Source organism: Euprymna scolopes, chromosome 1, assembly GCF_053919585.1.
Source record: "Euprymna scolopes isolate OS-2025 chromosome 1, ASM5391958v1, whole genome shotgun sequence".
In the NCBI taxonomy this organism is placed as follows: Eukaryota; Metazoa; Mollusca; class Cephalopoda; order Sepiida; family Sepiolidae; genus Euprymna; species Euprymna scolopes.
This window is the reverse complement of record NC_136482.1, coordinates 92,460,983-92,486,598: the sequence shown is the minus strand read 5'-3', so window position 1 is coordinate 92,486,598 and position 25,616 is coordinate 92,460,983. Positions and strand designations below refer to the sequence as shown.

At 32.3% G+C, this 25,616-nt stretch overlaps 1 protein-coding gene across 2 annotated transcripts in view; it reads left to right on the top strand.

Moving 5' to 3' along the window:
- The window catches only part of LOC145245783 (protein unc-13 homolog D-like), a 513,002-nt gene that overhangs the window by 207,013 nt on the left and 280,373 nt on the right, over window positions 1-25,616 (top strand). For both annotated transcript variants that reach the window (XM_080107524.1, XM_080107446.1), the window contains exons 9-10: window positions 20,963-21,025; window positions 22,974-23,080. In XM_080107524.1, coding sequence (XP_079963650.1) covers window positions 20,963-21,025; window positions 22,974-23,080 — 170 coding nt within the window. The remainder of the gene's footprint in view (window positions 1-20,962; window positions 21,026-22,973; window positions 23,081-25,616) is intronic.

Genomic DNA, 25,616 nt, shown 5'->3' with positions numbered 1-25,616 from the left:
AACGACTGATGTAGACGTATTAAAACAGTTGTAGACAAAGAGTTCTTTTTAACAGATGTAAATAACACAACACATACCTGAATTATTTACGGACATTTATTTTCATGATCCGGCCGGCATTTTCAGAGATTACACGTTTTTACATCTTGGCTGCCTGAAATGACGCCACTCCCTGCGTCATTTTGAACCGTCCGTTCTCTCTGATGTCCAGATAACGACTGCCTAGTATCTCCCCAAATCTACATTTCGTCACGTGTCATTACGTGTCTCAAACCAATAGCTGATGTAACCCCAATCTAGTTATTTGTTTATGCAAACCGAAATCATGTTTACATCTATTTTCTGTTTTCACATTCCTTTTGCGATATTATATGTCAATCGTTTTTTCCCAATTTAATTGGTTATTTTTCTAATCATAATAATTGATCCAGTGACCCGCTGTCGCTCGAATCAATTAATAATAATAATAATAATAATAATAATAATGTTTTGACCCTTGGTTATGCTTGCCACAGTTAACACAGATACTACGCTATGATCACAGCCCAAAGATGAGAATAGTAGTCCGATGAATCCAAACAATATGAAATTTATTTGTATCAAATATAGTTGCATTGCAGAAAGGATTGTGAATTTTATTAACGATTGCATGGGTGGCACTTTTGGGCTGCAATGGTCACCTTATATGTGGGTTTTATACCTATTGCTTGAGCAAATATTTTGTGTGATATAAAGATATTTTATAGTAGCCTGAATCAAGATTCATTGTTTGGTTTTTGGAAATCAAGATATTTTAAATGTAGCCATGTTATAATAGTTTTCTTTCTTTTTGTGTCTGGAACATTTATTTAGATTAAAGTTTCCATTTTATTAATTTTGATGACACATCTGTGCATTAAGATTAATTCGAGCACCTGTCAGTCTGTTTGATTGTCGTTTTTGAAGTTTAAAAACAATTGCTTTTTATCAAATTTATAAATTTGGATTATTTCAACAATTGTTTTTATATTGAGTGTTATTTGCACAACGTTTCCACCGATGTAACCTTCAACTTTCTTTGCGTGTATCTTGTTGAACTCAGGATTTTATTTTGTAAAACTTGGGAATCTGCACAGAATTTTGAACAGAACCTTTTATTTATTTCACAGAGCTAACATGGCCTTATTTCGTCAGCTATGACAAGGAGGAAGTCTTAAATAGTTCTCAGTTGTACACTTAGTATTGTCCACACTTAGAATTAGACATTCGACCTCTGGAAAAGTGTCAGAACTGAATTTTACTTAGGACTTTATCTGTTATGCCATGAGATCCTTGCAGTCTTTTTTTATATAGTGTCATTTATGTTTTTAATTATATCATGCTACTAGTTCAGGCAACTCGCACACTTCTAATTTCACTATTTCAAACCAATGTTGAACTTTGATCCCTTGACAGCCAAATTCCTGTCAGAAAACCGATTAAAAAGATTAAATATATATTTACTACTGTTTGCAATAACCGGTGAATATCAGGAAATACACATTACTGAAGGAAATATTGGTCCGGATATAAATTGTAATTGATGAAATCGGTTGGAATTGAAATTTCTACTTTTTAAGAACGCAGAACGCTAATTTACTTGCAAAACAAATTTAAGTATGTATGCATATGGAATCAACAATTTAGTCAATCAAGTAAGTAAATATACTTTTTTACAGTTATCTATTTGCCTTAACTTACGAGACATATTTAGTACTTACCCTGTGATCAGGTTTGGGACATCATTCATAGTTACTATGGTCATTTATTTGAAAATAAATAAAGATTCTGATAGTATTTACCTGCAGATGTCTATTATTTGAAGAAAGCAACAAAGTTTTTGCATAAATTACTTTTGTAAATTTTGTAAAATAATAATTTTCTGTAATATTATTTGTTAAAATTTGATCAATTTTAAACGATTTTTATATCAATAAATAATCGATTAATAGTAAATAAGAAAAGAAAAGTATTGTAAAAACAATAAAATAGATCTTTCTCGGTACAAAATCTGTAAATTGTACAAATACAGCGATGATTTTACTGACTAATCAACAGACATGATTAATCAATGAAAATTTCTATTGAGTATCGGGAAATGTGCATCACTAAAGGAAATATCGGTCCAGATATAGCACGTAATTGATGAAATCAATTGGAATTTAAATTTTTACTTTTTAAGAACACAGAACGATAATGTCTGTAATTTACTTGCAAAACAACAGATATAATTAGTCAATGGCAATAACTGGTGAATATCGAGAAATTCACATTACTAAAGGAAATATGGGTCCCGATATAACATGTAATTGATGAAATCGGTTGGAATTGAAATTTTTACTTTTTAAGAACACAGAACGCTAATTTACTTGCAAAACAAATTTAAGTATGTATATGGAATCAACAATTTAGTCAGTCAAGTAAAGAAAAGATGCTAGGCTTGATTAAGGATTAAAGAAAGATTAGGAATTTTTAAATATTGTTTGAGAAATTTCTAATACATATATGTTTAAAGTATAAGAAAGCGGATCCTCAATCTATGATCGGTTTTCCATTGACTTTGTTCTTTGATGAAATAAATTCACTTGAATATGATATGTTAATTTATGCAAATTTCGTATTTATTATTATAGAGCCAATTCTCTATTGATTATTAAATTATACCTAATATATAGTAGTGATTTCAAAAGTAAAAAAATATGACTTGGGTGCCATCAGCTAGAATCGAAACTAAAATATATATCTTTCTAGTCTTATTCGTTACCATCTGAGCTAAGTCCATATGCATATCAGAACTTTTAAAATAAGATTGCTAAATGTATAAATCTATATTTGCACATGTGTACATGTTTAGTTAACTTACACCTGCCAAGTTCTAATTTTTCAGTTTTTACTAGTTTCACGCAACTATTTTTATCAGTTAAAAAATTGAATTTGTTCCACAGATCCGAATCCGAATATATCAAATTTAAAGTCTGTAGACCAAAAATTGACGGAGTAGTTTGGTAGAGATCGTCCTGCACACACATACACGCGCGCACACACATACAAGATCACTTTATATATACACTATCAGGTCGTAAAATATACTTAAATATAATATTTTAATTTATGCATATTTTTTATTTATTATTATAGAGCCAATTCTCAATTTATGATTATATTGTACCCAATATATAGTAGTGATTTCAAAGGTTAAACAAAAAATATGATTGGGGGCTATGAGCTAGAATCGAAACCAAAACGTTTAGTATTCCAGTCCATACACATGTAAGAACTAAAAAGAAATAATAGCGTTGTTAAAGCTATAAAGGTATATTTACACATGCATAGAAATAACACGTTTAGTGGACTTGTACCTGCCAAGTTCTATTTTTTTTTAAATTTTGACCACTTAGTAACTATTTTTATCAGCCCAAAATCAAATTGAATTTTTTCCATAAGTTAAAATGCCCTACATATCAAATTTCAAGTCTGAAAATCCAAAAATGACAGAGTAGTTTGATAGAAACCGTTCTATACTCACACACACAGACAGATAAGGTTACTTTATTTATATATATATATATATATATATATATATATACATACACACAGAGAGAGAGAGAGAGAGAGAGAGAGAGAGAGAGAGAGAGAGAGAGAGAAAACATTACCACCTATGAAAATTGACTGGCAGCCAGAGCCATCTATCTTTAGACTCTAAACAGCCAATCAGCAAAGGGGAGATAACTCAAGTGACAATTATTGATTGTTACTACCATCTTAATTAACATATCACCTTTGAACAAATGCCAATAACTGTCTTAAGGTATTCAGTTAAAACTTAATTTCTCGGTACAATTATTGTTGTTTATTCCAAAGTTATTTTCTTCCATTTTCAATTTCTGTTCATTATTGATTTCAAATTAAAACAAAAATATATAACCATATTTTTCTTTATTGGGAAACATGCTCACTTGAATTCACCATAGTCGAGAACAACCTGAAGGTTCTTTTTTTTCATTGGCTGCTATATTGAGATGTAGTAAAGAGCACCACTCTTTTCCCTGCATTGCTCCACTTACTCTTGATTTAACGTCTTATAATACTGTGTGCTAACTAAGGACCATTTTTTACATTTGATATAACTTAACTGAGGATTGAACCCTGGTCTCTTAACCCCTTAACAAACATTCTATTATTAACAACTATCAGGACCCACCTAAATTCTACGGAATGAGAAATATATTAAATCAATAAATATGTTTTGTTAAAGCTGATATTATTTGGATCATGCAGAAAATATTTTTTGCGGTTAAAAAAAACAATAACACAATGATATTGAAAAACGAGGCTACATCAGCTGGAGGTCACTCTCATATTCTTGTCTAGGGTTGCCAGATTGGCGTTTTTAAGGTCAAATTTCGCGAATTTGGCCTTTTTTGAAGCAGTTTGGCCTTACAAAAATTGTATTTAGTCTTTTTCAAAGCGAACTAATTTAAAGAAGGAGCAAGCAGAATATTATATAGCTAATAATAATAATAATAATAATAATAATAATAATAATAATAATCTAATTGAGATAAAACCATTGAATACGATATTCTGTTTTGTTTGAACAAGCATGAGATAATATTGTTTATGTCAATTATTTTAGAAATTTCATTGCAACTTTTATTCATGAAAACAACAAAAAGTTTTCTCACAAAGCCGCAAAGAATTTAACTAAGTTTGTTGATTAAGAAAATATAAAGAAATATTTATAACGGTAAAAAATCAGGGCAAGAAACTTTAGTAAATGGTATATCACTCAATAAGATCTTAAACATTGTTTACGATTAAACCACCAACAACGAAAGATCAAATAAAGACTACAAGTGAGCCAAGTTATAGATGTTAATTATAAAATATAGCTAACTAGCAGGGGTTGGGCACCCAGCTTTGCCCGGTCGTAAAATATGCTTAAATATGATATTTTAATCTGTCCAGATTTCGTATATATTATTACAGAGTCGTGATTTCAAAAGTACAACAAAAGTGTTTGCGTGCCGTCAGCTAGAATCGAAACCGAAAGAAAAACTGTATCATTCAAAGCTGTTGACGTTACAAACGCACCAACGTGACACGCATATGACCTGGTTAAAAATAAACTCAGATGAATGTACAAAATGTAAAACGATTTTTTTTTTCAATTTTGACCCCTTAAAAACCATTTTAACAGACTAAAGACCCATAAAGGAACGGTCCATAAAAAATCCAATCGGTTGAGGCCCCAAGTGCTGCTCTGCGACTTTTAGTTTTGAAACACATAGTTTCGAAACACATAGTTTTGAAACACATAGTTTGAAACACATAGTTTGAAACACACAGTTTTTAAACACATAGTTTGAAACACATAGTTTTTAAACACATAGTTTGAAACAACTAGTTTGAAACACATAGTTTTGAAACATATAGTTTTGAAACACATAGTTTTGAAACACATAGTTTGAAACACATAGTTTGAAACACATAGTTTTGAAACAGATAGTTTTGAAACACATAGTTTGAAACACATAGTTTGAAACACATAGTTTCGAAACACATAGTTTGAAACACATAGTTTTGAAACAACTAGTTTCGAAACACATAGTTTTGAAACACATAGTTTGAAACACATAGTTTCGAAACACATAAATTTAAACACAGTTTCGAAACACATAGTTTGAAACACATAGTTTGAAACACATAGTTTGAAACACATAGTTTTGAAACACATAGTTTTGAAATACATAGTTTTGAAACACATAGTTTGAAACACATAGTTTTGAAACACATAAATTGAAACACATAGTTTCGAAACACATAATTTGAAACACATAGTTTTGAAACACATAGTTTGAAACACATAGTTTTGAAACACATAGTTTTGAAACATATAGTTTGAAACACATAGTTTGAAACACATAGTTTTGAAACACATAGTTTCGAAACACATAGTTTTGAAACACATAGTTTGAAACACATAATTTGAAACACATAGTTTTGAAACACATAGTTTGAAACACATAGTTTTGAAACACATAGTTTTGAAACACATAGTTTTGAAACACATAGTTTGAAACACATAGTTTTGAAACACATAGTTTGAAACACATAGTTTGAAACACATAGTTTTGAACCACATAGTTTTGAAACACATAGTTTTGAAACACATAGTTTCGAAACACATAGTTTTGAAACACATAGTTTTAAACACATAGTTTCAAACATATAGTTTGAAACACATAGTTTTGAAACACATAGTTTTGAAACACATAGTTTGAAACACATAGTTTTGAAACACATAGTTTTGAAACGCATAGTTTGAAACACATAGTTTTGAAACACATAAATTAAAACACATAGTTTTGAAACACATAGTTTTGAAACACATAGTTTCGAAACACATAGTTTGAAACACATAGTTTCGAAACACATAGTTTGAAACACATAGTTTTGAAACACATAGTTTGAAACACATAGTTTTGAAACACATATTTATAAACACATAGTTTCGAAACACATAGTTTGAAACACATAGTTTTGAAACACATAGTTTGAAAATATGGCGATAGACAGGCAGACATATAGGCGTAATGCTTTTTATAAATTAGATTAGAATAATAAAAATATTTTTAAGCATAACTCAATCCCAGAATAAAATTATATTGTAGCATTTATTTTATGCTGTGGAAGTATATTAGGAAAACAAACATTGATCAACACATATTTATTATAATAATAACAATAAACATATACAGAATAAACAAACACAAGAAAACAAAATATAAATGAATATTTATAACGTCCAGAATCAGAGCAAGTAACTTTAGTAAATGGTGTATCACTTCATAAGATCTCCATTAAAGATTATCTATAATTAACCAATCAATCTCTGGCAACATGTCAAAAGCCAGCAATGACCAAGATCTTTCTGAATTTTTCTCTTCTCATCATGAGCATGTTGAATAATTTTAATGCATCTAAAACCAAGCTTTCTTCTTTTCATCATAATAGTTCTGACCTCCCCACCAGGCCCCAATTGAAATGAATTGCTCTCGTTCTGGGGAAGCACCATGTCATGACAAGATTCTGAGACTGACCTTCACTCCTGACCTGAAATGGAACACATACATCAAAATGGCTGGAATAATGGTTAGATCATTCTACTATTCCATTAGGTATCTCACTGCTGATGAAATCTTCTATCTGTATAAGAGCCAAGTATGTTCTAAAATAGAGTATTGTTGCCACATCTGGGCAGGAGCTGATTGGTGCACCCTATCCAGCCTTGATAGAGTTCAAAACCGGATTTGAAACGTAATAGGTGATGCATTTTGTACTTCCCTGCTGCCTCTTTCGCATGGAAGAGACATTGTGAACCTGTCTTTGCTCTATCATTCTTTTTATAGCAAGTGCTCATCTAAACTTCCATCAATGGTACCCCTTCCTAAACGTTCACAAAAAACACTCGACTAGCTACAAATACTATCAACAGTCTTCCCCACTCTCTATCTGGGCCTAAATCTAAATGCAGATTCCACGAATACAGCTTCTTTCCTAGAACTACCCGCCTGTGGAACATAGTTCCATTGGCCTGCTTTCTGGCTGATTACAGTATATGGCAGCCTTCAAGTCTAATGTCAACAAGTTTTTGTTGAACCGTCTCCTTTAAATAAACAAATTATATCCAATCTACACCATTAACGATTACTACACTACCACATTACATTCATTAATCCTTATCCTTGAGTGGCCTTCAGGCATTGATGAGTGGTGACTCTCTTGTTCAAAAAAACAGGACAGTAAACGATCGTTACATTTTTTTTTTGAATAAGTGTAAAAAAAATATCGGATATTTTATTAAAAATAAAATCGATATAGATTTATATATTTGTAGTGGAGTCGGGAAAGGTGAAAGTAGGAAAACACGACGACTAGTGAGAATACAAATAAAATTTATATCCAGAACAGGGTTAGTGACACAGGAAGATTAGTAAGTCCATGGGGAGTCATCTCTATACGACATCTGGATAGCTCTCAATGAGCGGTCTATACTTACTGCTTATATGGCTAATGGATAAGTCAATCTTTGTGATTATAAGCGTGTGTATGTCCCCACAACAATATTTCTTCACATTGTTCCATTAAAATATGATGGAATATCGAGTTGATTTCTAGTTAGATAACCATGCCTTTCATTTAGCGTTCTCACCTGGTCATCACATCACTTAACGATGCATATACAAGTTTAGCAATCAAATTTGGCAGATGTAGAACAAATATTTGGATTATTCGGAATACTGTTCTCAGAACGTTTCGGTTGATTTAACCTCCGACTTTCGCCAGGTACATCTTTATGTTGAACTTGAGAATCTTTATGGAATTTTGAAGAAAACCCTTTTATTTAATTCACAGAGTACCATCAGCCGCAAGGTAGGAGTCTTAAGTAATTTGTAATTGTATTCTTATCATCGCCCGGACTGAGGATTTACATTTTAACCTCTAGAAAACTGTCACTTAAAAGTGATTATAGTTAGCGCTTTTATCCGTTGCACCACGAGTCCTTGCAGACTAAATATATTCATAATGTGTTAAATGGATTGCTAATGATTGTAATACTGAACTAGAACAGATAATCAGAAAAAGTATGTCTCTGAATTGATACTATTGTTAATGAGGGTGGATATAATCTTACCTGTCTGTTTAAATGTATGTATGTATGTATGTATGTATGCCTAAAGTTTTGTGACGGATTTTCATGAGATCGGTATCGTTCTGAAGCTCAACTGTTCGGATAACAAATATCGAAAAATTGGCTAAAACATTAATTCCTTCACCCTCAACTTTTCTACAGGGAGGGGGTCGCTTTTTTCGCCGATATTTTCGAAAGTCACCCCCTCTTTTCGATTGACTAGCTTTAATTTAAATCTTCACCACTTCTGGTTTAGTGATAGAAGCAACGGCAAAGACGTCACTTTTTTTTCCACATTCTTTTTCTCCTTCGCGGTAGGGGTTCGAGCCTGCCTCCCTACTACCACTTTTTTTTTTTTGCTCAACACACACCTCCAAACACCCGGGCAACACCGGGTATCTAGGCTAGTTATATGTAATATTCAACAACAGTTCTAGTATAGAGATTGTTCGGCTGAAGGTTTCCAAAACGAAAATGATTAATAATATGGCTCTTCTATCACAGTGTTGTATCAAACCAAAAAATAAACAAACAACAACAAAAAAGATTATAAAGTAAACTAATTTTTAATCTATAATGTGGTAAAAATAGATATAACTTATAACAAGCTGTCGTATCGACTTTTAAAAGTCAGACCCAAATAGCATCTAAGCTGATGAATCAAACTTTGCTTCTAACTTGCCAATTTCCGTAATTTACATAATTACAATTTATTTATTTTTTTTTAACTTACTTAATCCGGCCTAGCTAATATGAAACAGTTTTTTTTTTTTATTAATAATCACCTAAAAATATAAATCAGGAAGAGAGAATAACTCGTTTTAAATTGACGAAGCTAATAGGAGTTGCCTATCATAAGTTTAAAAATGAAAAGCAAAATAAAAATTAAAACGGCTTCACTGCATCCTGGACAACGTCGGCTAGGTAGAACTAGTAATTAATGATTAATGTAAATTGTACGTTTTATTGTTTGATCGTTAGAACTTGTTTCTTAACCTGCACCTACTCTAAAATGGCTGCTGGATTAATTGTATATGTAAACTTAAATATTTTTGGAGTTATTTTCATCCATTGTAATTTAAATTTGCAGAGACAAGAATCTGGTTTAAAGTGGAATTATTAAGATTCTTGAAATGTCTTGTGTTTTTCTAGCCTTAAGATACCATTTCTATGTTGCTTTTTCCTTCTTCCTTTTTTCTACCCCCTCTCTCTCTCTCTCTCTCTCTCTCTCGCTCTCTCTCTCTCATTTCTGAGAAAGTGTAATGATGCAATGAATGGGATCATCAAACCAAGTTTAAATCACACCGGATATAATTTTTATGGACATCACTCAAGACAAAGCATAAAGCCACTTGATTTAAGGAGCTAACATGAACTAAAGATGATTATTGAAAAGACAGGAAATGTCTATTGGCATTAGTCTTGCATAGACTCAAATCATAGGTAAGAGGAAAACAGTCAACAGGAATAGAGTTCTACAAGTCTGCAGCTTTTGAAAAGAAACTACTGGAATAGGAAGCTGTATTACAATGAGGTGTTCGAACAGTAAAGGGAAGAAGAGGGGGATATGAGGCATTACTTTTGGAACGCCCTTGTATAATCTGAAAATGTGTTGCTTAACATATAGTATTCAAAAACAGTCTTTTAAAATTAGTAATTACAATATTGAGATTTGTTATTTGTCTGTAAGGGAAAATTGAGTACATGTGTTTATTTCGGCTGGCGACGCGTGCGTTTGCATGTTACAGTGTGTGCAAATAGGATACACATACCGATGTGTTTATATTAGCGTGTTCATATTTTTGTGAATGTATGTATGAACTTATGTGTACATTCCTTTATTGGGTGTGTTTGTTTGTGTGTGTGTGTGTGTGTGTTTTCTATTACTGTGGTGGGAAGGAAGATTTAAGCCGTGCACACGTATGTTGTGTCTATGAGAAAATAGAAAATATAAAGAAAAATGTTGTATTTAGATTTTTATACCATGTGCGAAATTTGGAAGTGAATATCTCTTGCATTTTTATTGTTTGACAGAAACTGTTGATTTGGGCGTATTTTCCTTTATGATCGATTATGAAAAATGTCACAAAGTAAAAGAAAAAAAAAATTAAACTGTTTCCACGCCTTATGAACATGTATATAACGTCGAAATTGCGTTAATTTGAAATGTTCAATGTTTATTTAAAAAAAAAATCTATATTGTATTGGCTCCTTAACTTACGAATTCTAATTCAAATTTACACAACATTTAAATTTGATTGGAACATATGAAAAAAAAATCGTTTGAGATCACACAGACTTTGCTTTTATAATAATACCATCTCACAAGAAAAAAACAAAAAAAAAACAAACATACAAAAACAGAAACTGCTTTCATGTCTCTTAAAGACGTAGATTGCCGAAACAAAGTTGATTTAACTTTTTTATTTATTTTAATAAATAAATGTTTATTTTGAAGAAGAAAAAACAAAAGAAACTGCGTTGTATTGGTTTGTTAACTTACAAATTCTAATTATTTTACTAACGATTATACAATCATTAGTAAAATATGAACTTTTCCCACTAAAATTGTATTGCTCCCTCGACATACACATTGTTGGTGACGAGAAGAACGAATAAAAAAACATCCAAACTGAAAATAAATACGGATTTTATATATTTTTTTTTCAAATATATTTTAGCCATCTTTCCTTCTGTTCAATTACTTTTATTTCGCTAAATTTTTTTTGACACTCGAGAATCTAATTAAATTTGTGGTTCTTTTTCAATAGATTGATAAGAAGGATAAGAAATATTAGAGAAGTTTCGAGAGAACGTTTGATAGTATCTTGCCATACATATTATACTTCCTGTATTTCGGGTTTTAGCAACGAATGCTTTTTTCTCCAACACATTATGTGTTCTAAATAACTGACTTCCGCGTGACAAAAATTACTCTTCAACTTAATCAGAGGCCTTCTCTTGTATTGTATAACGTCACCCGCCCCCTTTCTGTTGAGAACATTAGCTTGGCGATTTCTTCAGAATTCCTCCATGAATAACACAGCTTTATCTTTTATTCATCTAAAATAAAGCTTTCTTTCTCTCATTCTCCGATTCTGAATGTTTATTACACATAGGATATTTCAAAAGTAATGCCTCCTATTTTTCATTCCATTAAAATTAGATTAGTTCAGTCATCATAACTATCCAAATTGCATTGTTATGATGACTGAACCTCTGCATTAATCACCTGAAAATTTAATCTCTATGTTGCAGATGTTGACGGTATGAGATACTAAGAAAACAACCCATCATGAACGTGCGTCAGAAGCAGAAATGCGTCACTGAATTCCTGGCAAAAGTGCATTGAGAATGATGGTGACAATGTAGAAAAATAAATTCTGGAACACAACGGGTCGCTCATTTTAATGGTACCGCTCTCGTCTTCATCGTGTTTTAACTTTTTGAATTAAAACAAAAATAGGAGGCTTTACTTTTGCAGTGACCCTTGTATGATAAAGCGCGCTCCGGACGCCGATGTTCAGCCATTTCTCATTGCTGGCAAAAGTTCATTGAGAATGGCGATGACTAAATAACTTCTGTAGCACAAAAGGTCCCTCGTTTTAATGGCACAACTCCCGTCCTTGTAGCTCTTCAACTTTTCTGATTTAAAAATATATGAGGCTTTACTTTTGGAATGATCCTCGTGTAATTGACATTATCCATTTCCTCCACTATAGTAACTGTGTTATCTAGTTTTAAATAACTACATATTCAGAGTTGATAGAATTAGAACTTTCGAAAATTGTCTCAATGACTTTTTATTATAGAACTTCTTTGTCTTTGAGGTCCTTTTAAGCTTGCATATTTACTTTTTAAATTCTCTTTTGGAACTTGACGAGATAATTTATTAAGCTTCCTGTATTTCAGTCATATTCTAACAAGAAAAAACAAAAAAACAAAAAAAACCCCCAAAAACTCGAAAATGTCATACAACAAATAATTATTGTTGTTTTAACTCTAGTGTTGATTTCTCACAGACGTGGTGTTGCTAGTCTCTTTTTTTATTATAAACATTACTATGACGTGTGTTCTTCAGAATTGTCTGATCTATTTCCAACTTCCTTTGTTCTAGATCGTTCCACTCGTTGGTCTAGTTAGCTGTTTTCACACCATACAATACAGCTTCCCATTCAAGTGGCTTATTTCCAAAAATTGCAAACTTGTGGGACTCTTTTCTTTTTGGCAGTTTTCCTCCTACGTATAGTCTTTATCTATTCAAGACCAAGGTCAATTTTCTGTTTCATCTATAATATCAATCTCAATCATCGGTTTTTGTGAATGTATGTATGTATGTATGTATGTATGTATGTATGTATATATGTATGTATGTATGTATGTGTGTTTACCAAAAACTTTCAACACATGCGAGGGATCCTGACGAGATCTGTATCGTTTTGAAGATTGGTCTTTTGGATGACAAATATCGAAAAACTGACCGAAAACATTAATTCCTTCACTCTCAACTGGGCAGTTTTCTACAAGGAGAGGTCGCTTTTTTCGTTGACATTTTCGCAAGTCATCGTCTGTGTTGGATTGACTAGTCTTAATTTCAACACTCGCAACTTCCGGTTTGCGTTTTTTTTAACCTTTTTTTTCTCCTTCGTGTTACGGGTTCGAGCCTAACCCAAACTGCCCAATGTTGTTTTGATTTCCCCTTATTACTACCACTATTTTACCCAGGGGGTTCCTTACTATACCGCCTCCACACACCCAGGCAACCCCACTAGTTCATTCATAATTACGATTAAAGTTATATACACGATGTTACTCCTAATGTAATTTGATTTCTTTTTCTATAAACCTTACACTCGATACTATGTCTCCAACCGGGTAAATCCAGGTAGGGACAGCTACATAAAAGAAACATCTCCTGTCTTTGCAATAACCCTTATCCCTGAGTGGCTTCCGGGCCTTGATAAGTGGTGATCACTGTGTAAAAAAAAAAATCTTTTGTTCTTATTAGCCTCTTGTAACAAGGAAGCTTCACGTGCCTGGCCGCAATGACTTAATCCACAAGACATTGTAGTGTATATTGCACTATAGCAAACCTACTGTTGATTTTGTAAAATTATTTTTTATATATAACAGCTTGCATTAAAGTTTAAAATCCAAGTCAAGTATCGTGCTCTAATTGTGCTCTAAACAGAAAGATTCATTTTGAATGCGCCCCTGTCATATCAAATAATGTACGGTTAATTTTTATGTGGTAATAAAACTTTTCAATTGTACTTATGATGTTAGACTGTGTAAAGTGTTCACTTTGTTTAAAATCACGTGTTTCTTTTTTCATCAGATTATTTCAATTATCAACACTTATCGAACACATTCCAATACAAAACCTATCTAAGAACACTGCCAGGCGCATAAAGTACCTTCGTGTGAAATTTCATAAAATTCGACCCAGTCGTTTTTGAGTCCATAGGAAACGAACTCACACACACACACACAAAATTCCTTTTACATAATAGTATATATTTATTATGTTATATATATAAGCATTATATATATTATATTATATTATATTATATATAAGCATTATATTATATTATATATATATAAGCATTTATATTTAATGTCTACTATGATTTAATATATATCACTGACATTTCATTTCATTATTAAAAAATATCACACTTGTGTATGTCTTACCCTCTTTATGTATCTGTGTGTGTGCATGTGTGATGATATATATATATATATATTTGATCTTCGATAATTTCTTTGTTTAAAATGGATACATTTAATTATATAGAAAATAGAAACCTGTCAACCCTATGCAAATTGGAAAAAATAATTATACGGATAAATAGATCTAAAAAAATGACTAAAGAAAACTTGATTCTCTCTTTCTCACACACACACACACACACACACACACACGCACGCACGCACGCACGCACGCACGCACGCACGCACACACGCACACACACACACACACACACACACACACACACACACACACACACACACACACACACACACACACACACACACACACTGTTGACTTTGTTATTTTTATAATTTCAGTTTTTAATCCTGTCTTTGTCTGCTTGGTTGATGCGGCCTAGACAGATTAAAGAGAAGATGTCAGACAAGAAATGACAAATTGGAGGAAAAAAAGTTGATTTGATTTGTAGTGATCTATCAATATGTATTAGTGTAGGTAAAAATATCTTTTGCAAAATCATGTATATATATATATATATATATATATATATATATATATATACGTAATTCCTGTCTGTTTGTTAACAAACTTCTAGAGTTTTTGAGATAGATTCCAATACGCATATATTTTTTCAAACTGCATTACCCAATCTACTTGGATAAGTATATTTAATTTTGATCAAAATGAGTATAATGATACCGTCAGGTTTGTGTTAAACAGCTTTATTCTATTGTGATGATAACATGAACGGGATATAGTAAAGTTGTAGTATCAGGTTGTTTGTTCATTTACAAACTCTTTGTTTTTGCAATGAAAATGAAATATAAAATCGCCTCATATGATTATATACTTGATCTATCTTAAATTTTTTTTTTTTTTACTTATGCCTATATTTTGTAGAACTTTATCTAAACTGTTTTTCATTTGATTCCGGCTTGAGGTATTTGCTTGTCTGGTGACACTGAAGAGCTGTGATATGAAATAGTCTGTCTGCAGAAGATACGCACGCGCGTGCGCGTGCGCACACACACACATGTGGATAACTATATATATATATATATATATATATATATATATATATATATATATATATATATTAGAATTACAATTAAGTTTACAAAGATAATATAAAATAGCAAACTTAAAATATATTATAAATATTAAAGACTTAGTATTTATAAAGTAATCCTAACCAGATGTAACAGTTCAATAAAACCAAATAGGAAATAGAGCTTATAACAAAGAATTAATAAAACATCTTAAAACACATTAAAAAGAGTTAAAAACACATTTGATTTTCAAAAAGGAGACACAAATTAAGACTAATTAATTTGTATTTCCTTTTTGAAAATTAAATAACTTTGAAACTCTTTTTAGAGTGTTTTAGCATATTTTATTAATTTTTTTGTTCATAAATATATATATATATATATATATATATATATATATATATATATATATATGTCTGTTTTACACAAACATTATTCGTTACACATGTGCATATATATTTCAATGGAATCCTCATTCAAAATATCACCTCAACAGACAAAAAAAAAAAAAGGAATCGATATTCGATATGTTTTTTTTTTCAAATATCGATTCTTTTGTTTTTGGTTTGATGAGGTGTTATCCTTTGATTGGGATTCTACTGAAACATGTATGCACATATGTAACCAATAATTTTGTATAAAACAGACTATATCCCAGCTCTGTCCTGCATTGAGCACTCTTTAATAATCATGTGAGTTTCATTGGATTTATATCTAGAAAACTAGTAAGGAAGACTTGATTCCAAATATTTCTCATATGTCATATCTCCCCTCTTTTGGAAATAGGGTACGATTATGAATATCTCTAGTATCAAATAAGCCTGTGAAATTTACTTTATGTATGAAAACCAAAGAGAAGAGATATAACATATGAGAAATATTTGCAATCAAATCTTCCCTTGCTGTTATTTCAGATCATTTGAAACCATAGCAGCAAGTTTTAGTCTCCCCTTCATCAAGGCCAGAGGTTTTGGGGAAATATCAGATATTTTGTTATTCATATGCAAAAGTAGGAAAACGAATGATTATGATTGAAGTATTTGTAAAAATGCAGTATCTTTCCAGCCACGAAAAATCCTTTTAAATCATAGGTTTTTGATGGTGCTGAAAACGAAAATAACAGTAAAAATCCCAGGAAACGAGTAGTTTCAAAGATATGAAGGAATTATAAAGTGGAGGATCACTTTTCTATATTAATTTAACATAAAAAGATGGCCATAAAATGGGTGATAATTTTACGTTTAATTAATATAAAAAAGTGATCCCCCACTTTTTGAAACAGTAATGTGCGCCTTAAGGGCAAATGTCACATAGCTCACTACACAAATCAGGTCATTAGCTTTTCAACGAACCTTCGCTTGTTAAATTCTGATCAGTAATTGCCGAGATTTCGAACTTATAATATTGCTCCCCAAAAGTGGTATATCTATATATGGATATATCTATATTTGTCATCAAATTAGATATTGAAATACTCATATCTTGGGTTCTATGGGCCGAACTACATGAAAATTTGCAGGCTTTTAGAAGATTATAATACTATTCTATGGTTAAAATTTTATGACAATTGGTTAAAAAGAACCTATATTTTTAAACAAATAAAATATGCCCAAATTCGGATACATTTATATATATGGTGTCATAGTAAGCCAGCTTTAGTTTTGCTGCTTTGGGATGAATTTTGCTTCGGATTTTTTCTTGGTTGTCTCCCCTGTGGCCTCGCCAGGCCACTAATATACACAAGGACGTGCAAAGGGGAGTGCTACGGGTGCCCAAGTACCTGCCCCTTTTACTCCAGTTTTAAAAGTGTCCTTTTCAGAGGAATGTATTATAGGCTTGTGCCCCATCGAGACGATGTTCATTACTATATTTTTTATTGTCTTTTATATTTTAGCATCTGCCCTGAAAAATTTTCTGTACGTCACTAGATGTGTGTGTGTGTTTCCATTTTCTTACTTGCTCCTTTAAATGTTTCTATTTCTCTTTTTTCGGTTTCCTCTTCCATCACTCTCTATTCTTTCTGATTTCCTCTTTCTACTGTCTTTCTCTCACCGTTATTCTGATTGTCAATAAATAAGAAATTTTTACTTCCTATCAATAAAAAAAAAATTTTCTTTTTATTATTTCTTTACCAAGTCTGCTCCTTATGAACACATGAAATTTCTGTCTGAAACTTCAACTTCCTCCTTTTCAAAATCTTACATTACTCCTTCAGTTTTATGAAAGATCTTGTCATCTACTGCAGAAACTTTATCATATAAAAATGCTTAAAATAAAAAAAACAACAACAAAAACTTGAACCTGTCAGTAGGATTTAATATATATTTATAAAAACAAAACGATAAAATATGTATAATCAGTATAAGTTTCTCTCTTAAAAAACAAACTTTTTAGCTGAAAAAAAAATAGGAAAACTTATATATGTACACAAACATAAAATATACAATTTTTTTAGCAAACTGATTTCACCATAACAAAAATTAAATCAAAAACGAAATGGCTACTTTTTTTATTTTATTTTCTTCTATAATGTATCGTTTTGGCTCCTCAAATCCTTTTCTGTTTTTTAAATATGTTTTCTTGATTTTTTTTACGTCTATTGACCTCCTTTCCAGGAATGTTCTATTGATTTTTTTTTTATGTTTTGTATCGATTGGTTTCTGTCTTTTGATTAAGTCGAATATTATTCAAATGAGAGATAGCCAATCAGAAGTTCTGCATCGCTGTATTATTCTTGGAATGTGTTTGTTCTCACCTCTAGGCAGAGGAGCTCTCAATCTAAAATTTGGCTCTTAATAACTTTTTAACACATCCTACACTGTCAGTTTTATTATTGTTCAATCTCTAGCGAGATCAGATCAGATATTTCCTTTACGCTAACACTCTCGGAAAGGTATGAAAGTATATTCCCTCAAATTATGAATTTTCAAAAAAGGATAGTTTACATAAAAGAGATAAAATAATTTGTGTACTTATACAGAATAAGAACCGTGTCATTGAAAAATTTCCGGGCAGTTTATGCAAAATGTCGGAAAGTGCTGAATGATTTTTATTTTTGTAACGTTGGCCGATTTTTTTCAATGAGAAAAATATTATTTCTGTTATTATGAAGATAATCCAAAGAAAATTTAATTGAAAATTGAAAGCAATATTCTTTTTGTTGTTACGAAGAAAATGCAATGAAGAATTATTTCTAGGTTTTATGAAACTTTAAGAAAATGAAAAGAAAATCAATTGTAAGACAAGTTTCATGAATAAATATTTATTTTTTGATAGCAAACAACTAATAGCAAACAAAAATTTTATTTTATTTTTTTTCTTTCTTTTTTATGATACTTTACACTTTTTTGTTCAAATCAAGATAAATATTTATTTTTTTGATAATGAAGCAACGCTAGCAAACAAATGTTTTCTAAATTACATTTTGTATTATTATTTTTTTTCTTTTGGTTGCTGCGATTTCATTTGCTCACTATTTCGGCACCTTCCGGAGGTTTACGTAAACTGTCCGGAAAATTCCGATGGTTCTTATTTTACATAAGTATCATAATTTTTAGTAGACATGTTAAATATGGCACGAGTAAACCCATTAGTATATAATATGGTTTGTTGAGAATAACAGGAAATTAAATTTCAGTCAAAGTCAACATGTTCGACTTGAAGTTAAAATTACTGAATCAGTAGTTGATAGAAACTATGTGACGTCACAAGAGGGAGGAAGAGAGAGAGAGAGAGAGAGAGAGAGAGAGAGAGAGAGAGTGTGTGAAAGAAGTCGGCAGTTTCTTTGAACCCGTGGTTTTATAAATATGCCAAGATACAATTAAACAGTGATTTTCTCTCTCTTCCTACCCTTTCCCTATTTCATTGGTAAATGATCTGCAATGAAGACCAAGATAAATAAACCGCTTCTGTCTTCAACAGTTTTGCCTTGACTTAGTCTTTTCTTTTTGAGTTATGAAAGAACTTATTTGCAGACGACGTTTCCTCATTCAAGCAAGCAGCTAGCAACGTAGCACACAAGGTTGAAATGCAACAGAAGGTTTCATGATCCCTTTGAGAACCCCTTTAAAAAAAAAATGAAGATAAATTTTCCCTCCCACTTGAAACAATCAGCATAAATGATCTATAATTCCTATCAAATACCAAGTTCGTAGAGCTACTCATCTAAAAGTTGTTAACAAATATAGAGACAAATTTCGTATTTGTGTAAGATTAACATAAAAAAAACAAGTGAAGCATGCATGGTCCCCCGTGAGTGCACAGTTAACGAGGCATAAAAAAGTGACTAAGTTCAGCATTTGCCTCCCCCCCTTTAGCTCCAAAAGTCCCCAGAGGACGTCAAATCCTGGTGAAAATGAACAAACGGTGCAGTTTTAGGCCTTAACATATGTAAATTTGAGTTTTGCAACATGCAAAAAAAGAAATGACTAAGTCCATCATTTGCCCCCCTCCCTCCAATTTAGTCCCCAAAGTCCCCAAGGCTTTAACATATTTTAATTTGAGTTCGGCACTATGCAAAACTGCTAAATAGACATATACAAAAAATTTTAGACAAATATGGTAAAATTTTCTAAAAAATGAAGTGTTTTTATTAGCCCTAAAAGAGCCCCTGGGACACACCCAAGAGTTAATGTGAAGTATAGACAAACAAAATTATATAGAAATCAGTTACAACTTTTCAGAAAGTTTTATAAAAATCTAAAGCATCAATTTTTTTTAATAAGCACAAAAGTTTAAATTTTAGCCATTCTAACTCGAAAAGCACCCCTAGGGGGCAACCGGAGATTTCCCGGAAAATCCGTTCTGTTAATTTTTTACTCATACCATGTTTAATGTTTGTGCAAAATTTCCCAAAATTCAAAAGCGTACTTATTGAGAAAAGTGTGGACAAATGAACGGACGAACGGACAAGGGTGAATTTACAGGTCCATCCTCCTTTTGTCGAGGGATCAATATAAATTGTTGTAAAATACCACAAAAATTTTAATGATTATATTTATAAGCATGGGTGATAAGAACGAACCAATCAGATGCCAGAATCATTTTATAAAATATATTGGATCTTTTTGAATTCTTCAGTCATAGTTTTTAATCTTGATGCGAGAAGGAAAATGCATTCTGCTGATCCTGACCGGATTAATTCTTTATATGGAAGAAAATACTCTGACTAATACTCCGCCATTTTTTTTTTTTTGTTATTTTTTTCGCTTATGACATTCTTCTATTACAAGAATGGCTCTACACTCAAGAAAGAGGAACTGTTTCTTGTTCTGTTACAGGTTATTTGTATTTGTCACTGTTTCTTGTTACATGTTATTTGTATTTGTCACTGTTTCTTGTTCTGTTACAGGTTATTTGTATTTGTCACTGTTTCTTGTTACAGGTTATTTGTATTTGTCACTGTTTCTTGTTACAGGTTATTTGTATTTGTCACTGTTTCTTGTTACAGGTTATTTGTATTTGTCACTGTTTCTTGTTCTGTTACAGGTTATTTGTATAACAGAAGGTTACTTAAAAGCAAAACAGAAACTGTATGCCTATGCTGGACAGGTAGGTACACACACGCCTCTCCATATAGATATTTATTATTATCATTATTTTTAATACCTACAGACACTAGTGTTTCATTCTTTTGGGAATCGTCAGTGCAGGGAGTCTCGATTATTGCCGGTTGAGGGATTCGACCCTGGCCGCAAAGCCATCTTTTACCTCATTAGCAAGGAACATACCCTTGGTCGGCATTAACCGCGGCGAGAATTTAGTTAAAATTTACATTTATGGAATGTAAATGTCATTCAAATAAGTCTAGAGTGATAAAGTGATGCACGTGGGCTGATCATCTTTGTTTTATATTCAACGTGCAGTGCTCAATGATAAGAACCCAGTTGTTTAAGGAGCAAACATAATTATTACGATAATTATTTTTAATTTAAAATTTTTTTATTTTGTTATTGCTTCTTTTTTGTATTATTTGTTAAATAATGTGGAATCAGATAGTTTGCACATATATAAATATTTTTGTCATTGCTAATTTTGAGTGCCAAGTTGGGGGAACAGGGAGTTAATATTTTTTCTGTTGTCATAGTGTGAGGATAGAGTTAGGATTTCATTTATCATGTGACCAGACTTTAAAAAATTTAATTAGTTGAGTTTTAAGTGCAGTATAGAATGTGTGTAAAATAGGAACCTAATATTTCCCTTCCGCTGGAGTGAAACCACACCACTTGGTTGGGATAATGAAGATCTCAATCGGCAATGATTGAAGAATAAGCATCTCAAGCAACTAGTTGAAGATTAAAGATGAAATCTAAATGAAGATACAAAGTGTATGAAGCAACCAAAATCGTTTTACTCCTCCTTTCAGCTTTTTATCCAATTAGGAAGGCTGAATGTGGCACATAACTGAAGGGTGTGATTATTACTGAATGCCACAAGTGCGATCTTGGTGCTGAGGAATGAATGTATAACAGAACTGAATTTAAGTGAACTTAAAACGATTGCAATTTAAATTACAATCGTTTTAAAACAGTTATGTCTTTAGTAATTGACACTATTCAATCTGAATACCATCCGACCTGAAATCCCTTGTACAACTTTGAACACCACAAAAACCTTTAAAACACTACCTAGTCCAAAGGCTCTTCTTCTTCTGTCTTTTCTATATCTGATGTGGTGGGTCATACGTTAGCAATGGTGATATAAAGTGACTTTCTCCATGAAATTCTATCCTTTACATTGGTTTTGATAAACCATTACTTTATTGGCTTGTCCTTTTCTCAGTTACCCTCAGTTGAGATGTGTGTACATCTATTTATCAAACCAGTGCCTTATTAAACATGTCTATTCCTCCATTCATTTCGTATAAATGAGATGACTCTTATGCTGCCATTGGTTTCCTCAACATCTTTCTAGTTGGAAAGACGTTGGGTAATTACAGGAGGGCCCATATAAAGGTTACCAACATCCCTAAGTGAAAATGTTTCTGTTGAACGAACTGGATTCGAACTTTGAATACTCAGGTTATTAGTCCATGTCGTTAACCACTTAGCCACTGTCAGCTTTGAACATGTTCATACCACATTAGGTAATTGCTGACTCCAGTCTGGGTACTTTCAGCCTCAATAGTAGCAGGTCAGAACTAACTGTAATCTAGATGCACATTACAATCTGTCAAATCTGTCAATCCTCTGCATCCTCAGAAAGACTGAGCTCCAGCATTTATTTGCATGTACCCTAGTACCATTAATATAACTATTGTAAACTTGATTACAAATAACAAGTTAAAGTGAAAAATAGGTTAAAATATGAAGAAGCTCACAAAACTTGCCCCAATGCAGTCCGTACATTCGAAATTATCTATCCATTAAAAAATATTTGTTAGTGGATATTTTTTAACTTTGATATTTGGTAACATGTTCCTCTTCAAAAAACTCTTATTCCATTAAATGTTATCAAAAATTTATATATTCATATCAATTTCCTTTTCTCTATTTGATAGAAGTCCGGCACGAATACCATTGACACCCTTCTCTCTCAACACAGTGAGCGGATTTTGGATATCTTTGCAGTGGCGCATAAAATCTCTAAGCTCTCACAGATGATGGTGTAAGCAGTTTGGAGTTTAATCATTTGTCTTGGCCAATTTTAAAACTTAACACTTTAAGAGACAATACTAATAGCATAAATCTCATATTAGGTTGAGAAGAATATTCTTGCATTTAGATTTCAAATGATGCATTTTCAAATAAGTTTTCGTTATAATACCTTTACTTTATATATCATTTCAAAGAGCATATTTCGCTTTACCTAATCATTTAAATTACAATCGTTTTAAAACAATTATATCTTTTTTTCAGAACGTTGAATACAAGATGGAAAAAAAGAAAATTTGCACAATTTTATTATTTCAATTCAAGCTAGACCGAAAAGCTGCTGAAACAGCTTGCGATATCAACGAAGTGTTTAACCCAGAAACCAGTGCTAAGCGCACAGCACAATGGTAGTTTAAGAAATTTCATGGCATCGATATCGATGAGAGTCTTGAAGATGATGAGCGTAGTGGTCAGCCATCGGATGTTAACAACGATCAATTAAGAGTCTTGGTCGAATCCAATCCACGCACAACTGTTCAAGAACTTGCTTCTGAATTAGACCTAACGTATACAACGATTTCCAACCACTTGAGAGAGATTGGAAAGATAAAAACTTGATAAATGGGTGCCTCATGAATTGAAAGACAACCAAAGGAAATGCCGTTATGAAGTGTTATCTTCCTTTCTTTTCCGCAACAAGAATGACCCGTTTCTTGTGACGTGATGAAAAGTGGGTTATTTATGACAACCGGTGATGCTCAGCTCAGTGGTTAAACACCAATGAAGCTTCACCACACTTCCGAAGCCAGGCTTTCACCAAAAGAAGGTCATACCGGCTGTTCTACAGTTTTTTTAATGCAGGCAAAGCCATTATAGCGGTGAAGTACTCTCAACAAATGGATCAAATGCATCAGAAACTTCGATAACAACACCCATCATTAGTCAATAGAAAAGGCCCAATTCTCCTCCATAACAATGCCCGACAGCACGTTGCTAAACTGACCCTGCAGAAGTTGATCCAATTCAGCTATGGAACTCTGCCTCATCCAGGTTTCTCAACTACCACTTTTTCAAGCAACTCAACAACTTTCTGCATGAGAAATGTTTCAAAAACCTAAGCGATATCAAAAACGCCTTCAGCGACTTCATCACCACCAGAACACAAGAATTTTACATTACTGGCATAAATACACTTGTTTTGTGTTGGCAAATTGATTCTGATGCTTATTTCGATCAATACATTTTTGTTTGAGTCGATATATGATCATCTGAATTTAAAAGTTAAAAACCGCAATAACTTTTTTGTCAGTCTGATATTTTGGAATTTTTGATATGACGACTGATAATTTGTATTATTTAAATTTATTACTGTTTTCATCTTAGATCTAATTCTCACAACGTTTTGACCGATTTAATCTCCGATCTTTTTCAGGTGTGTCTTGTTGAACTCGGGAATCTCATGGCAAACTCCATCTCTATATAAATAAAATAGGAGCAATTATTCCCGTCTGCAACAAAACATCATAGCAAACGAAACACAAGGGTCAGACATAGTTTAATTTGTTTTTGGGGTGGGTTGGGTAGAGCTTCCCTGAAACTATTATGACTTTGTATTATTCTTCCACCGGGCAACGTCGGTACACGGGTCCTGCTAGCATATGATATAAACCTATTAGTAAGCTTCGGTGAACTGCTTGATCATATTAGACACGTTCATGTTTAAAACAGTAATAATTATTTGGTCTATCTTGTACGATTGTGTTTCTATATTAATTTTTGATTTCTTCAACTTGAAAATAACTCTATCCACTACAATAGTGATATATATTTACTTACACATTGCCCACATATGTTCTCTACCTTCGACACTGGCAACATATATCTTTCTTATTGCATTAGGAGATTAATGTATTCATCACTTAGTAATTATATCTGTGCTTTTTACTCAAGCGTATATCATATTAAGTATGACCTTACATATGTTATATCCTTCTTTTTACACGTGTCTTAAACAAATTGTTTATGTGAGAATAAATATGGCTAATGATACATTACCTGAATGTACTTCATTCAAACTCCTCGGCTTAACGTTCACGGGGAACATGAGTTGGAACAGATACATTGAGGGCATTGCCAAGGCTGCTGCAAAGAAGGTGGGCTCTCTCTGCCGTGCCAGAAAGTTGCTTGCGATAGTATTCTGTATCTTTACAAGGCCACCATTCGCCAATGCATAGACTACTGTTGCCACATTTGGGCTGGTGCATCTGCTACTAGTCTCTTCCTCTTAGGCAGGATTAAACGAGACTCACCAACCTAATAGGTCCTGTGCTATCAACTAGGCTTCAACCACTGTCCCATCGACGAAACATTGCATCCTTCTGCCTATTTTACAAATATTTTAATGGTGGATGCGCCAACGAACTACAAGCCCTTGTACACCCGTCGATGTAAATACCCCTGACAAACCCAACAAGCAGCAAAATCCCACCCCTACACAGTAGAAATCCCTAGATGTAAGAAAGTCTTCTACTTTAATAGTTTCTTCCCAA